The following is a 16,274-nucleotide window of genomic DNA, read 5'->3' on the forward strand; positions in this document are numbered from 1 at the left end:
ACTGCATGAAAGAGTGGCATATCAAGAGTGAAGAAAGAATATCTGAGATAAAATCAACAGGCCTTGGCAACAGATTGGATATGAGGAGCCGAGGATGGCAACTATGTTGTGAGCCTGGGTGCTGGGAGGATGGTAGTCATATCAACAGTAAAAGAAAAGTTAAGGGAGAAAGATAATGAGTTAAGTTTGAGATATGTATGGGGCATCTAGGTCAACATGTCTAATAGAGAGGAGGATGCAAATCAAGGTTAAAGATGGATAAGTAGATTTGCAAATCACCACCTGCAAAGAGATCATAAGTAAATTCATGAGAGCTGATGAGATCACCAAGTGAAATCAAAAGAAAAGGAGCCAGGACAGATTCTTGAGGACCCCCCACTGCAGCTGGCATAACCTGGATTAAGATTAAGCTCCAGCAAAAAAGACTAAAAAGGTCAGGAGATGGAATTAATTGACAATAATATCAAGAAAGCTGAGAATTTAAAAAAAAAAAAAAACCCTCTTTGCTATTTAGGATTTGGCAATTAAAAGGTCACTATTGAGAGAATAGGTTCAGCTAAAAAGTTTGGAAGCCAAACTATAAGTGTTCCTGAAAGAGAAGGAAGAAGCACCTATTACAGCCTTATCAATGAATTTAGTCACAAAGACACAGATTTATAAAGGCAGCTAGGTGGTAAAGTGGATAGATTATTGGGCCTGCAGTTAGGGAAGCTCTCAGTTCAATTCCAGTTTCAGAGACTAGTTGTATGACCCTAAGCAAGTCACATAACTATTTAATCATTTGTTTTAGTTTCTCACATAAAATGGATTAGAGAAATAAATAGCACACCGTTCCAGTATCTTTGCCCAAAAAACTCCAAAAGGAGTCACAAAGAACTGAAATAGGTCACTAAGAATCAGACATGACTGAAAATGACAAACAAAAACATATAGGTTTATGGTTAGTGGTAATAAATGGATCAAATAAAGGTTTTTTGAATATGGAGGATGTTGACAAGCAGTAGGGAAGTAGGCTTGTAGTTAGGGAGAGATTTAATATTATTAGTAAAAAGAGTGGGGACAATAAGGGGGGCAATATGCTAAAAGGCAGCTAGATGAAATAAATGATGAAATAAATTCACTTGTGTGCTAAGGAGTTTTTCCTGGGAGAGAGAAGAGCCACCTTTTCAAGTGAAACAGGAGTGAAGAAAATAATGGCAGAGAACATTTTAGAGATGTCAGATGAGGTGGGAGGAAAAAAGGTACATCTCAATGAATGGCCTCAATTCTTACAGTGAAATAAGAGACAAGGTTCTCAGAACAAAAAAGATGGAGCAGGGAAGAGGAATGGGAAGTTTGAGGTAGGATGAAAACAGCTGAAAAACGGCTGTGAGTCCAATAGGGATTTTACCTTCATATCCAATTGAGATCATTAACAAATTTATAGTGGACCCAATGAATATTTTCATAATTTTCTCTAATTTGATTCAGCAGTATAAGAATAGGAGCAAAAGAAGCAGATGACAGCAGTAATCCAAGGCTGAAAGCAGAGGAAAAGGCAGAACAAAATCAATGTTGGGGAAAGGGACAAAGGACTTGAGAGAAGAGGATGATGTAGAATTGAACTGGTTGACCAAAAGGTCAATACAAGAAACAGAGAAGGGTATAGCTAATGGAGTGATTAAAGTATAAAAAGAACTGAGAGGTTGAAGAATTGGAGGTCACAAAGGACAAACAAATTTGTAGCTGCAAAGGTGACACAGCACAACATATTATGATAAGATAATGAAATTGTAAAGCTCATAAATACAGAAGTGGGTCATTTGCAGGTGATAAAATCAATGATCAGCTCAGTGATAATCTGTAAGATCATCTGCTAAATCTGAGGTGAAGGAATAAATCATGGGAATGTAATCAATATGTATATCAAAGACTCATTATGATGGTAGGAGTTGGAGAAGAGAAAAAGACTTACTTTGAGCACAGGAGTTAGAGGAAAGAGAAAGACTGTAAGCCAGGCACTGAACTCAATAAGGGGGAGAGGGGGGGAAGAACCATCAGAATTTTAAAAGGTAATAGATACGGAAAGAACAGACTTTAAAGAATAAGAGGTTACTGAGTAATCATGGTAGAAAGAGTTTGAAAGTGTTGAGTAAAGAGTACCCAAGACCCCCACCCAGACCAGTGGGTCAAGGAGAAAGAGTAAAAGCAACCCATATTGCAAAGGGTGGTTGTGTTATCAGGAAAGCACCAAATGTCAGTGGAAGCCAAAAGATGGAAGGAATGGAAAAGTTAAGACTGAAGATGGAAAGTAGGTTTGTTACCTATAAAGTAAGAATTCCAAAGAGCAAAGTAGAAGGGGTGAGTAGCATCAAAATAGGAAATGGCTGAGAACATTGCAAAGTGGGACTGGATTGATAAGGATGGGAATAAAGGATGAAGCAGTGGGGGGTAAAGAAATGTGGTTTGAAAGAGAGAGGAGAGGGAGTGTCTGTGTATGTTTGTGTCCAGAATCACTGGGATAAATGTGGTATAATACTTGAAGTATCTATTAATCATTTAGGAATTAGTTCAGGTACGTTATCAGCACTATTAGGGAACTGGTCTCAGAGTGGCATCCTCTCAGGGCATTAGGCAGCTCAAGGACAGGACCAATAGAGAAGCTGATGGAACAGCATTTCTCACCTCCTCCAGACAAGGTGATCAATGGAAAAAGCACAAGAGAATGACATTTCTATCCTAGTCAGGCAAAACAACTTAGGCTGAGCCAAGAGATATATAGATGGAAGAGAATGATAATTCTCTCATTACTCTGTAGGCAGGAAAAGAATTGACATGAAGTCAGGGGAGGAAATCAGTACAAAACAGAAGTCACTGCAATGGAATGCCATATCTCCCTCTCTTCCCTGCATCAGAAAACTGAAGTTAAAAAACATTTAAAATGACTTGATCACTTTCATGCCCTAGCATTAAAAATCTGAGGGGTTTCAAACTCTAATCCTCTTGCTCCAAGTCCAGTGCTCTCTCCACTATGCCTTGCTTCCTAGGCAACATGAGAATAACAATGCAGACTAAGATCCAGAAAGGCAGAGTGACTTTCACCAGATCACAGAATGAACGCACATTCTTTCATTCCAAATCCAGTATGCCTAGCAGAAGGAAATTATAAAAAGAAGAAGGGAGTTATAAAGCATAAGACTCATATAATCCCAGAATTTAGTAGCTATATTATCTTAGGCAGAAGTTAACAATTTGGGGACTCAGTTTCATCATCTATAAAATGAGAGTCTTAGTTCACTCCAAGATCTCTTTTGTCCCTAAAGTTCTGAGTCACATATTAAGGGATTAATAAGGGGAAGTAGTAAAGGTCTAATACAAGTAGATGTTTGACTGAAGCAGGGGGAAATTATCCTGAGACTATTTTGCTTTTGTTTTTTAAAATCATAAAACAGCATGAGTACACAAACACAAAAAATTGAACAAAAACCTGCAAATGGTTTGATCAAAGTTTGGGGAATTAATCTCAATGTTATTCAAGTACTATGTAACTCTCTCAGGAGGTAGCTCTTCTGAGCCAAACAGGCTCCCCAAGGATAGTTCAGTACAGCAATTTTCTGAAATAAAAATTGTCACTGGACAGTTTTTTTTTTTTCCTACCTCTCATCACTAAACCCTTAGTCATAAGGTAAACAAAGTCTCTCTCAATCACTAAGTATATGTGGTGCATGATCTTAATGAGACCTGGATCTATCTCCAGATCTATTCTTATAAATTAATCAAATTTTTCTAATAAAAATAAAAAATCTTCACCCATACATTACTATAGACTTTCCTTCTGAACCAAAATGTCGTAAAAGCATCCTCATCCACTTGTAAATTCTAAAGATGAACTCTAGAAACTTGGTAAAATTTGTTCTACATTGTCTTTACAGCAGGAATTAAAGCTAGTCAATAGATTTCTCATAATTTCTTTTTCATTATATTTTTATTCTACCTGTCTCCCAACTTCACAAGCTAATGAGTAGTAATTTTATTATACAAACATTAGACACAACATGAAGAAGTCCAGGAGCTTCATTCCTCACAAGAAGAGATCTCTTTTTATAAGTAAAAAAGTTGGATAAGCAGGAGAGCTCTGGTCTCTAAGATTTTATCCTTCACTAATTTACCACATTCTCCAGAATCAATCCAGTGCTTTTACCATAACTATCCTTCAGTTTCTTCTTTATCTTAGTACGTGAAATCTAAATAACATATTTAATAGCATAATTCAGAACCAAGAGCAGAATCTCAATAATTTCAAACATGTCTTCCTCCCATTACAGAACTCAGAAGATGAGTTAACTTGTTATATTTTAGGCTACTTTTTAAAAAGTTACTTCTCAGAGTAAGGAAGATGTTTTCAGGATATTTTGTCTAACCTGCTTGTACATAGCTCAAGTCTTTTTAAAAACGATTTTTGATATGTCTTCAGATTTCTTTTCAAGTACTCATTCCAATACCTTCTAGTGGTGTGACTGTAGACAAGCCAATTCAACTTTTTTAAATTAAATTTTATTTTTTGTTATAAGTTATATTTTAAGTTCTCTCCCATACCACCCCATCCTAGAAAAAGGCCACCATTTGACACAGATATGTATGTATGTAAAAGTATGTTATGCATATGTCTATTCTTTCTCTGGAGCTGGATAGCATCTTCCTTCCTAAGTCCTAAGTAGGACACAGTTATTCTTCAAATCATGTTGCTATTACTATATACAACGATCTTCGTTCTGCTCATTTCATTTTTTATTACTTCATGCAAGTATTTCCATGTTTTTTCTAAAACCAATCTGCTCTTCATTTCTTGCAGCGTATTTGTATTCCATCACAATCATATACCATAATTTGTTTAGCCATTCTCCAACTGACAGGCATCCTTCAATTTCCAGTTCTTTGCCATTACAAAGAGAGCCTTCTATAAATATTTTAGAATATATGAGTTCTTTTTCTTTTTCCCTGGTCCCCTTTGGAAAACAGATGTAAACAGCTATATATGGCTGGGCCAAAGGACAAATACATATACATATAATTCTATATATATATTGCTCTCCGAAATAGCTGGTTCAGTTTACGGTTCCATCAACAGTGTCCCAATTTTTCCACATCCCCTCCAACATTATCACTCCCTCTCATTTTAGTCAATATGATAGGTATGAGATGATATCTCAAAGTTGTCATAATTTACATTTCTCTAATCAATAATGATTTAGAACATTTTTTATATGACTATATATAACTTTGTTTTCTTCATCAAAAAATTGCTGGTTCATATCCTTTGACCATTTATCAATTGAGGAATAACTCATAATCTTATAAATTTGACAAAGTTCTTTATAGATACAAGATGAAACCTATATCCAAGAAACTGTTTATGAAAAAATGTTCCCCAGCTTTCTGCTTTTCTAATCTTGATTATATTGGTTTTATTTGTATAAAATCTTTTTAAATTTAATATAATCAAAATTATTTTCTAGCTCACAATGTTCTCTATCTCTTGTTTACTTATAAATTCTTCTATCAATAAATCTGATAGGTAATATGTTCCATGTTCTTCTAATTTACTTGTGTTATCTCCTTTAATAGCTAGGTCATACTTCCATTTTGACCTTAGCTTTTTAAATGATATATGATATATATAGGTCTATACCTATCATCTACCATACTGCTTTCCAGTTTTCCCAACAATTTTTTTAATCAAATAGTGAATTCTTATCCCAAAAGCTTAAATTATGCTCTCTTTTTAAAATATGCAATTCCAAAGGTTCATTCCTTGAGAGATGGAACTTTTTCATTTTTGTATCCCTAGCAGAGACTCTTGTAACATAGCATGTGCTTAATAAATGTTCATGAAAGTGAATCTAAAATGGGGGGGGGGAGAAGTAAAGAAAAAACATAAATTAAAAAAAAAAAAAAAAACACCTTGTTATGGCATTGTTCTATAATGGGAAAAGCACTGACTCTGGAATCAAAAGACATGGATTTAAATACCATCTCTGATATTTTATCACTCGTATACTCTTGAACAAATTACTTAACCACCTTTGTAAAATGAGAAATTCAACTAGGAGTATTCTAAGGTCCCTTCCAGCGCTACATTTATGATCCTATGATAAACACATAGAAGTAGTACAAAGTGTATGAAAACCATGAGCAAAATTAATCTTAGGAAGTGTTCATGACAGGTCTGGTACCTCAACTAGATCCTAAAAGTAAGAGATTTCAAAAGGCATAATGGAAAGTTAGAAGAAAAAGAGTCCATCCAGGCATTAAGGAGAGCATATACAAAGTTGGTTGAAGGTCAGAGAATATGCAATTATTTAAAATACTAGTAAATCAAGGATAAAAAGGTAGGCTGAAGCTTGATTCTGGAGGGCTTTAAATGTAAGAAAGAGGAATGTATTGTAAGTTTGTTGCATTTCTTAATCATATTAAGATATGGATGAAATTTTGCTTACGGCGAATTAGAGGGATGAGAGAAAAGCATATAGAACAATTCTATATGGCAGAAAGATGGCTAAACTTAGAGCCAATTGACAGTTCAAATTCCCACTCTCGTTACTTGCAGACTGTTCAAACAGTACAGTTTGCCTTGGCAATATATGTTGACAGAAAAAGAAGTAAAAAAAAGACTCCAGAGTTTTAATTTTGGATGACTGACAAGTCATTATCTTCAACAGAAAAAGATTTTAGGGAAAGGGTACATGTATAGGATAGGAGGGGGAAAATGTCAAGTTTGGGAATGCTTAGTTTTAAATGATGCAGAAGGTCCCTTCCAATTTGATTTTTAAGTTGTAGTTATATCATCCACTTCAAACATTAAGTAGTCATATCATTGCTATTTCCAGCAGCATGCCCTTTAAATTATCTACTTTTTCCAACTTAGAGATAGGGACTGAACTTTTAATTTCATTAATATAGGAAACTCCCTTTACCAACTTAGGGGGGATAATTTCTCTAAGAGTTATTGTCTTAAAAACTTGCCTAGAGCACTAAGAAGTCAAATTACTTGCCCAAAGTCATATGATCGTTATGTCAGAGGCAGGACCTAAATCCCAAATCTTCATTGTTCAAAACTGGTTCTCTTCATACTATGTCATTCTTCTTTTCAAGTTACCAGTGAAATAAAGCTTTTAAAACTTTTAGTAGGCTATTTTGTTTGCAGTGCTTATTATCATTCTCTACATGAATATTTTGTTAATTTTGTAAATAAAAATAATAAAGATTTACTAAGTGCTTTCCTCACAGCACCATGAGTTATATATATATTCTTTAGTGATTAAATGTCCTCATTTTACTGCTTAGGAACTGAGACTCAGATTATTTAAAATGTTTTCCAAGATGACAGTAACTAAATGCCGATACAAGAAGTCAAACTCAGTTTTTCTAATTCTAAGACTAATGAAGAATCATCAAAATTTCATTGATATTCTATAAACACTGTATTAAAAAAAAAAAAAGACAACTGGAAAAAGGGAAGAAAAGTCAGATTTCAGTTTTCTGGAAACAAAGCAAAAAGGCTACAACAAAACTAAAATAAAAATATCTCAAATACAATGTCAGGAAAGCAAAACATTGAGCATTTACTTTCTTAAAGGGCACTTTAGTCTTGGTCAAACTATAAAGTACTGTATCCACATTTCAGGAATAATATTAATAGCACAATAGAGAGAGGGCAATCAGGATAATGAGCCTTCAGATCACATAGGATCAGTTGAATGAACTAAAATGTTTATCCTGGAAAAGGAGGCATATGATAGTGATGTCAAATATTTAAAGGAGTGATATGTTAAAGATGGATAGGACTTGTCCTGTCTAGCCCCAGAAAGAACTAGAAGCAATGGGTAAAAGCTGCAATAAGAAAATTAGATTTGTAGAAAGGAAAAACTTTCTTTATTAAAAAAAAAAAAAAAAAAAAAAAAAAACCTAACAATTAAGACTGTCCCTTCTCAATCTCCTTTGCAAGATCTTACTCTAAGTCATTCCAGCTAATAGTTGGTATCCCCAGGGATCTGTCCTGGGCTCTTTCCTCTCAATATACTATTTTATTTGATGATCTCATCTGTTCACATGGATTGTTTTAGTTATCTCTCTATTGATGATTCTTAAAGACTACTTTATCTAGCTACTCTTCTCTAAATTCCTGACTCTCTTCTCCTATTTAAGCCCCTTATACTAAATGCCCCATAGACATCTTAAACTTAATGTGACCAAAAGTGAACCCATTATCTTTTCCCCAAAACCCTTCCCCTCTTCTTAACTTCCTTATTACTGTCAAGTCTATTATCACCTCCCAGTTACCAAAATACACAATCTGTTGCCAAGGCCTGTTGATGCTACCTTTGAAACATGGCACCCAAAAAAACCTTCATCTCCTACCCTGGTTCAGGTCTTCACCTCACATCTTTACTGGAATAATCTGCTAATTGGTCTCCCTGCTTTCAGGTCTTTCTCCACTTCAGTCTATCCTCCATTCTGCTGCCAAAGACCTTCTTAAAGTGTAAATCCAATCATGTCATCCCCTCCCTCCCCACATTCAATAAGTTTCAGTGACTCCCAGAATTATCTCCAAGATCAGATATAAAATTCTGTTTAGGGTTAAAAGCTCTTCATAACCTGACCCCTCCTTTCCAGTCCTTTTTTATGTTATACCTTATCATGAACTCTCCAACACAGGGATACTGGTCTTGCTGATATTCCTATCAAAACACTTCAATCTCCTGACTCCAAGCATTTTAGTGGCTATCACCCCAATGCTTGGAATGTTCTCTCCTTATCTTTGCCCCCTCCTTTTCTTCAAATTCCAACTTAAAAAAAAAAAAAACCCTCTATTCATCATTTCCTATCCATATTGTCAATAGCTTGTCTGCACAGTGCTGTTTGCATGAATATGTATGTGTTTGTTCACATATAGAGGTTGAACTTTGAAGGAAGCTAGGAATTCTATAAGGCAAAGATGAAGTGATTACCTTATGTGAAGGTACAGGTAGAAGTAATAGAATTTTGTGTACAAAGAATATCACAGAGAGGACAGTTTGACTTGAATATAGAGTGAACAAAGGCAAACAATATATAGGTAGCCTAGAGTTAAATTGTGAAGGGCTTTAAAATACATACAATTCTGATTCAGATCTTAATGATAAGATCTTGAACAGGAGAGTGGCATAGTCAAATATGTGCTTTGAGTACACATATTTTTGAGCTAAGTGAAGGTTATACTGGAAAAGTGAAAAATGGGAGGCAGGGAGCTCCAATTAGGAGACTAAGTGATTCAAGAAGTAAAGAGGGCTTGAACCAGGATAATGTCTATGTAAATGGAGAAAAGGGAATGAATACAAGAGATATTGTGGAAAAAGAATCAACAAGAATGGGCAACTGATTACATATGGTCTAGAGAAAAAAGGAAAAGTCAAGGATGACTCACTCCAAGGTTACAAACATGAGTAAGTGGCAGTACAGTGGTGCCAAAAAGAGAAATAGAAAATTAGAAAGACAGTAAGTCATCTAACATTTATCAAGCACCTAATATCTGCCAGTCACCATGCTAAAGAGAGATAAAGGCAAAGAATAATCCACACTAATGAGAGAAAACCCACAGTCTAATGGGAGAGAAAACATATGAAGAGTCATATAAAAACAAAGTAGAAAGAAGATGAATTAGAGATGATCTCAGAGAGAAGGCACTTAAATTAAGGAAGACTAGGAAAGGATTTTGCAGAAAGCAGAACTTGAACTGAGTCTTGGAAGGAAGCCAGGGAAGCAAGGAGATAAGAAATGAGGAGGTAAGAGCTCTCTAAGCATGAGAGATAAGACAGTGAAAATGTTCAGAGTAGGGATATGAGTATGCTGTATACAGAATAGCAAGAAGGTCAATGTTACTGAATCATAGAATCCATAGAAGGCAGTAAGGTATAAGCTTTTTTTTTTTTTTTTTTTTTTTTTTTAATAAACTGGAAGGGTATGGTAGAGGTCAAATCTTAAAAAGGCTTTTAACACTAAACAAAGAATTTTCTATTTGATTGTGGAGGGAATAGGAGTCACTGGAGTTTGTTAAATAGGGAGTGACATAGTCTGCTTTAAACAGTTTTAGATATGAGGTGATAAAAGCCTACACTGGGGTGGTAGCAGGGTCTTTTTAAGAATTGGGAAGGGAGTGTATATGAAAGATAGCACCAAGTTAGAAATGAAGGTAGAAAGGACAGAATTTGGACTGGATATGATAAGGTATGAGTTTAAAAATCATACAGGTTTCTAATCTGGGTGACTGAAAGAAAGGAAGAGGTTAGGGCTGGACCATTAGATTGAGAGTCATCTGCACACAAATGATGGCTAAGTTGAAATAATTGAGAAGAGGGTGTGTTTTTGATTTTTGGGGGGAAGATGAGTTGTTTCTGGCATTGATTGTCAGTTGCCTTTTGAATTGTTACTTGGAGATATCCAATAGGCAGGTAAGGATGCAAAAGTAGAGTTCTGAAGAGAAAGTAGAGCTGAATACACAGAATACATACTGGCAGAAAGTGCTGGCTGAATACATGGGAGCTGATGAGATCACAAAGAAAGTGTGTATAAAGAAAGAAAAAGAACTGAGCCCTGGTATAAGGCTCAGGGAATATGCTTTAGGGATATATCTAAAAATAGGGAGTGGGGCAGAAATGATGATCCAGCAACAGTGCCTGAGAAGAAACAAGACAAATAGAAGAACCAAGAGAAAACAGTATAAAGACTCCAAGGATGATTAGACAGAAAAATCTAGAAAGAAAAGGTTAACAGTGGCAAATGCTGCAGAGTTCAAGAAATATAAAGATTGAAAAAAAAGACATCAGATATGTCAATTAAAGAATAACTAATAACCTGAGGAAGGACAGTTTCAGTGATGGTGAGGCCAGCCTTGCAGACTGCAACTGCAAGGACAAGGGCTTGAGAAATGAAAGGTAAAAATAAAAAGAAAAAAAAAAAAGGAAAGGGAGGTGAGAGGGAAGAAGGAAAGAAGGAGGCAGGCAACACTGAGTCTTTTCAATCAAGTGGGAAAATAAAAGATCAACTGCAATGAATAGAATATAAATTATTAAATAAGTAAAGAGCACTACATAAAAGCAATTTTTTCAAAGAACATGATTGTGAGAAGAGAAAAGCAGTAGTTAAATTAATGTAGATGATTCGAGAAAAAGATTTTTTTTCCTGCCTTTTTTTTTTAGGTTTGGGAAGATCTAAACATATTGGTTGGGAGAGAAAAAAAAAATCCATTGGCAAAGAAAAAATTGAAATTGAAGCTGTCTGACAAAGAAGAATTGATTGCTGGTTCAAAGTTCTAAAGTCAATGAGAAGAATCAGAACAAGGTACTCAGTAAGATTAGTCTTATGAAAAAATGATGATACTTCACCTTCAGCAAAAAGGAATTATTACGCTAAAAACTTTTGGATGATGAAGAGTTCCTATTAAATGGCTTCAATATTCTTAGTGAAACAGAAGGCTAAGTCATTTACTGTGAGGTAAAAGGATAAAGATACAATAGGACATTTAAAGAATGCAGAGAAAGTATTGTTAAAAAAAAAAAAAGTGACTATACTGGGAAAAAAGAGAAAATAGGAAAATGTGACGGAAAAGCAAACAGAATCTCATCACAAAAACAGAATTAGAAGTTTAAAATTTCATTATAATAAACTCCACTAGTTCTGCCAAATAACTTTCCAGGGAAAATCACATTAGAAATATAATTTGCAAAGCAAAAAATTGTGTGTGAGAAAAGAAAGGATAGGAGAAAAGGAGGAAGAGGGAGAGAGAGAGAAAAAACTTATTTTTCAGCATAACAAAAGAATACAGCCTGACATTTAAGGCCCTCAACAATCTGCCTCTGTGCCTTTCTTACATTAATCTTCTTCAAATAGTCTAAATGAGATGAGGGACAGAAAGGAATGAAGGATAATTTTAAGACTGCAAATTTAAGTAGTTAGAAGGATGGGAAATAATGAAATTTACAAGAGGGGTGGGTTGGGAGCAGTAAGTTCCAATGAGGGAAAAGAGCTCTGGCTATTGGAAGAGAGGAGGAGTTCATAATTGGCTTTCTGGGTGAGAAGGATTCAGACGCTTAAAGGTGAAGCATATTTAGGACAACAGGTATTGGGAAGCAGAGATGGAAGAAAAAGTTTGAAGAACAACTAATTGTCAAGTTTGAGGCAGATCAACATCTGTCTTACCAATTAATTGTATGTACATACCAAGGTTGAATCATGAGCTTCTCAATGCTCTCAAAAGCTTCCAAGGATGGAATTATCAACATGTACACAAATGGAGGAGATGAGAAGGGGAAGAATATCCATATCCAGTCTTAAAGTCTCTCCTAAATCCACTCTCACATACCAGTTCTTTGTTGGATACTTTGAAATGAATATCCTATGTTCTTCTTGGTCTCATCATGTCATTTATCTTTCCCTTCAAACCTATCCCTCTTCTAAATTTTCCCACTTCTGTTACGGTACCATCATCATTGTAATCACTTAAGCTCCCAAATGGAGATTTAGTCTCAACTCTTCATTCTCCCTCACCTCCAATATCCAGTCAGTTGTCAAATCTTAATGTTTCTAGTGATTTTTCTAAAGCACAGATTTAATTATGTTGTTCCCTTACTCAATAAATTCTAGTGGTTCCCAGTTACTTCTATAATAAACACACTATAACAGCTGGGTGATTTGGAGAACAGTACTTGACAGAATTAGGAAGATCAGTTCTGCCTTAGATACCTGTTATCCTGTGTGAAACTAGCAAGTACTTAACCTAACTTAGTATTTAATACAGCTCTACTTTCCTCTTCTTAGAAAGGAGGATAATAGCATTTATCTCACAGAATTGTTGTGATGATCAAATGAGAAAATATATAAGGTCATCTGCAACCTTTAAAAAAGTATATAAATACATTATTTTGTCTTCCTCAAAGACATATAAACTTGAAGACCAAAAGAGTTTCATTTTTAGTTTATATCTCAAGAGTGGTGCCTAGCAGACACTTAAATAAATCATATTAGTGGTATACCTGTTTTATCCCCTAATAGAATCTAAATTCCTAGAGAGGACTCTTTTTGCCTTTGCATCCACTGTACCTGAGACAAAGTGCTAAATAAAAATTCAACAAGGAATAGAGGAAGAAAGAATGGAAGGGTGAATAGATGGATGGACAGATTTTACTTTAAAAACTTAATATGTATTGAGATTTTGATATAAAAAGTACACTGAAAATGTTATAGGATTCTGACATGAAATTTTCCTGAATTGGGACTGTTACAGACTTCGATTTCATAAACTGAAAGGTAACATGGAATAGCAAATAAAGAACCAGCCTTTAAATCAGGGAGACAGTGTATAAGTCCCACCTTAAAACTGTACTGGCTTGGAGAAAATGGGCAAATCACTTAATCTCTGAGTAGCCCCCCAGACAATATTCCAAGATTATAAATTGCAAGAGTGGCCAATCTCCATCCAGAGCTCAGGATCAGGTGGAATTTATGCCAATTAAATCAGAGTTCTGGACTCTTCACCCCACCCCCAAAAGGCAAGTATATAAAAAGTTCAACTGTTCTGTAATGAAACAGCTTAAATCTAGAAGTGGGAAAAGTCACACATTTACCAAATGTTTCCACTTCCCCTTCCTAGATCTTATGTGTTAAAATGATCAATATTTGATGGGTTACTTTGGGATTTTTCCCTCTAAAACAATTTAAGAAAAGAGGAGACAGGCAAATTTAAAGTAGGGAAAGTGAAGAGTTGAAGGATTGTTGCTTTTAAGTGGCAGAACAGTAATGTTTCCAAGAGACCAACTACAACTCAGCTCTCCTCCTTTTCTCCCCTTTTTAGTATATCATTCTAACACATTTTACCATAGAGTAATACATGCATCTGCAGCATGCATGTTGTTACCAGATAGTTGTTGTGTTGAATTTCTGGTAACCAAATCAAAGGGCACAGCTAACATTTGGCCACTCTTCAGAGCCAAGAGCAATAGTGTTGTTTACAAAATGTGTATAATACTATTCACTGTAATAAGATTTCACATGTACCTTGTTGGTCTGTTGCAGGATGCTGGTTACATTATACCTGGAGTTGTGATCTGTAACTTCTATCCTTTAGGATTTTTTGTAACTATAATCTTGAAATTCAGTTCTTTTGCTCCTCCCAATAAAGTACCTAAAACTGGAGAAGAGATGCAGTCTCTTCAGTAAAAGAAGAGACAGCTGGTTATCTAGCTAGGTTGGACAACCAAGTGTCAGACTATATCAGAAAGGGAATTCTTCTTAGTACTCTTCCAACAAGATGACTAACTTTTCAGAATAGTTTAGTGAAGTTTTTTACCTGCCTGAGGGAGAAAAGGATGAACTAGATACTCTGTAGATCCCATACACAATTCTATAGTTCTACATTTCCCAATCAGTCAATCCATTATCAACATCACTCAATGGCTGTTTTAATACAACTGTTCTCAAAGTGCAATTCCTCCCCAGGCCCTTTCAGAAGGGTCACAAGGTCAAAATGATTTTCATAATAATACTAGGCCTAATTTCGAAAGTAACAAATATCAACAGAATTCATATAAACAAAAGCTCTTGGGGAGGAAGGGTCCACAATAATTTAAGTTCGAGGTAGGAGGACCAAAAAAGTTTAAGAATTGCTAACAACCCAATTTAAGAGCTAACAACCCAATAACTGATTGCTTATTCATTACGAGAAAGCAATTCAGTCTGACAAGAAGGGCTTTTGGTAGAATTCATCACTCATGATGGAATTCTGATACTAGCCAGGTGAAAGTTTAAAAGATAAAGAATGCAAAACAGAAGCAGAACAGTACACTTAAAGGAGAAATAACAAAAGGACGGGACCTCATCTAAGTTTGCTTAAATAGCAATCTCTAGAAGACAAACACTTTCCTCATCGAGACCCTCTAAGTGACTACCACAGAGACATAAGACAGCCTCATAATTCATCCTCTTACACCAATTCCTATCCCGCCCCCAAATTCGCCTGGCAACTTCCTCTTCGCCTGCAGGTACTATGGTGGCTTTCCAGCCTTCCTCCGCGCCCGCACAGCAGGCCACCCACAATGGGGAGCGATGACAACCCACAAGCTCTTCTCCTAAGCTCACGCTTTTCCTACGGCCGGAGAGTTGACATTTCACTTCGCCGCGACGCGGACCGGTCGAGAGTACAGGTGAGGATGCTGAGGTAGTCAGGGCAATCCAAAGAGCCGGAACAGCTCCACACCTGCCTGACCCAAGGGGCATGGGCCTCGGGACGTAAACATTCCCTCCTCGCCGCTCCCCGGCTCCCCGACCCGCACTCGGCCGCCTCGGACACGTACCCTCGGAGGTAAGGCGGGAGAAAGGCTTGAGGAGCTCGGCGAAGCTGAGGTGGTTGCGACGGGTGAGCCGCTCGGCCTCTTCGCTACACAGAGCGGCCACGCATGGCACGAACGAGTCTGGGATCAGCTCCTGCACCGACTGCACACATTGGGCCATTGCGGCCGCGCCGCCGCCGCTGCGGCTGACAGCGACCCCCGCGACTGCCTCCGCCCGGCCCAGCCGGGCGGGGCCGCTCACCCGAGCCCGGAGAGGAAGGAGCCGCCCCGACCGCTGCCGCCGCCTAGACTGTCGCGACCCCCGCGTCGGCGCCGCCGTCCCTTACATCCCCAAGGAGGCAAGCGGGACCCGGAGAATCGCCGCTCACTCTTCCTCCCCCCGGCCCCTCGGTCACCACCCGACCAGAGCCTCCATGTTGAGGCCGAACCTGATCGACCGGCAGTACCAGTCCCGGCAACCCCCGCGCTCGTCCCTCACGTGACTGGGTCAAAGACTGAGGAAAAGAGAAGTGGGAGGGGTGGACTGGGAAGAGAGCCGGAAGCTGAGTGGAGACGGGATAGAATTAGAGCCGAACGGGCGGGGCTGTTGTGAAGTGGGGAGGGGAAGAGGGGGAAGAAAGCGGTGTGAGCATGCGCTTAGTGGTAAGGCTGTCAATTTCGGAGTTAGAAAGCTTGGCCCAGGTGGACTCCGAGAGCGTGAGCGCGGATGGTGACTAAGTGTGGGCGGAGCTTTGGGGGAGGAGCAGCGCGCTCTCCCTAGGGGCCCAGCTGTCTAATGACGCAAACGCACTAAGCGTGAGAGCGGCCGGGAATTGAATTCTTCCTCTGCAGCTGTTTTGCAACTGTTTGCTTTCTTTCCCGACTTCGTTTGCCGTGGCGGCCCAGTGCTTTACACTCTTGTCACTTGCAAAGAGT

General features: G+C 37.5%; 1 protein-coding gene across 4 annotated transcripts in view; it reads right to left on the bottom strand.

Moving 5' to 3' along the window:
• The window catches only part of TRAPPC8 (trafficking protein particle complex subunit 8), a 129,026-nt gene extending 113,187 nt beyond the window's left edge, over nt 1–15,839 (bottom strand). For 2 of the 4 annotated variants that reach the window (XM_074277225.1, XM_074277218.1), the window contains exon 1: nt 15,363–15,825. In XM_074277225.1, the coding sequence (XP_074133326.1) occupies nt 15,363–15,519 (157 nt within the window). In that variant the 5' untranslated portion in view covers nt 15,520–15,825. Of the gene's footprint in view, nt 1–14,067; nt 14,195–15,362 lie in introns of those variants that run through there. The other 2 variants (XM_074277233.1, XM_074277236.1) reach the window with 2 other exon arrangements.
• Nucleotides 15,840–16,274: the final 435 nt, after the last annotated feature.

The sequence above is a fragment of the Sminthopsis crassicaudata genome, chromosome 1 (assembly GCF_048593235.1).
Source record: "Sminthopsis crassicaudata isolate SCR6 chromosome 1, ASM4859323v1, whole genome shotgun sequence".
NCBI lineage: Eukaryota > Metazoa > Chordata > Mammalia > Dasyuromorphia > Dasyuridae > Sminthopsis > Sminthopsis crassicaudata.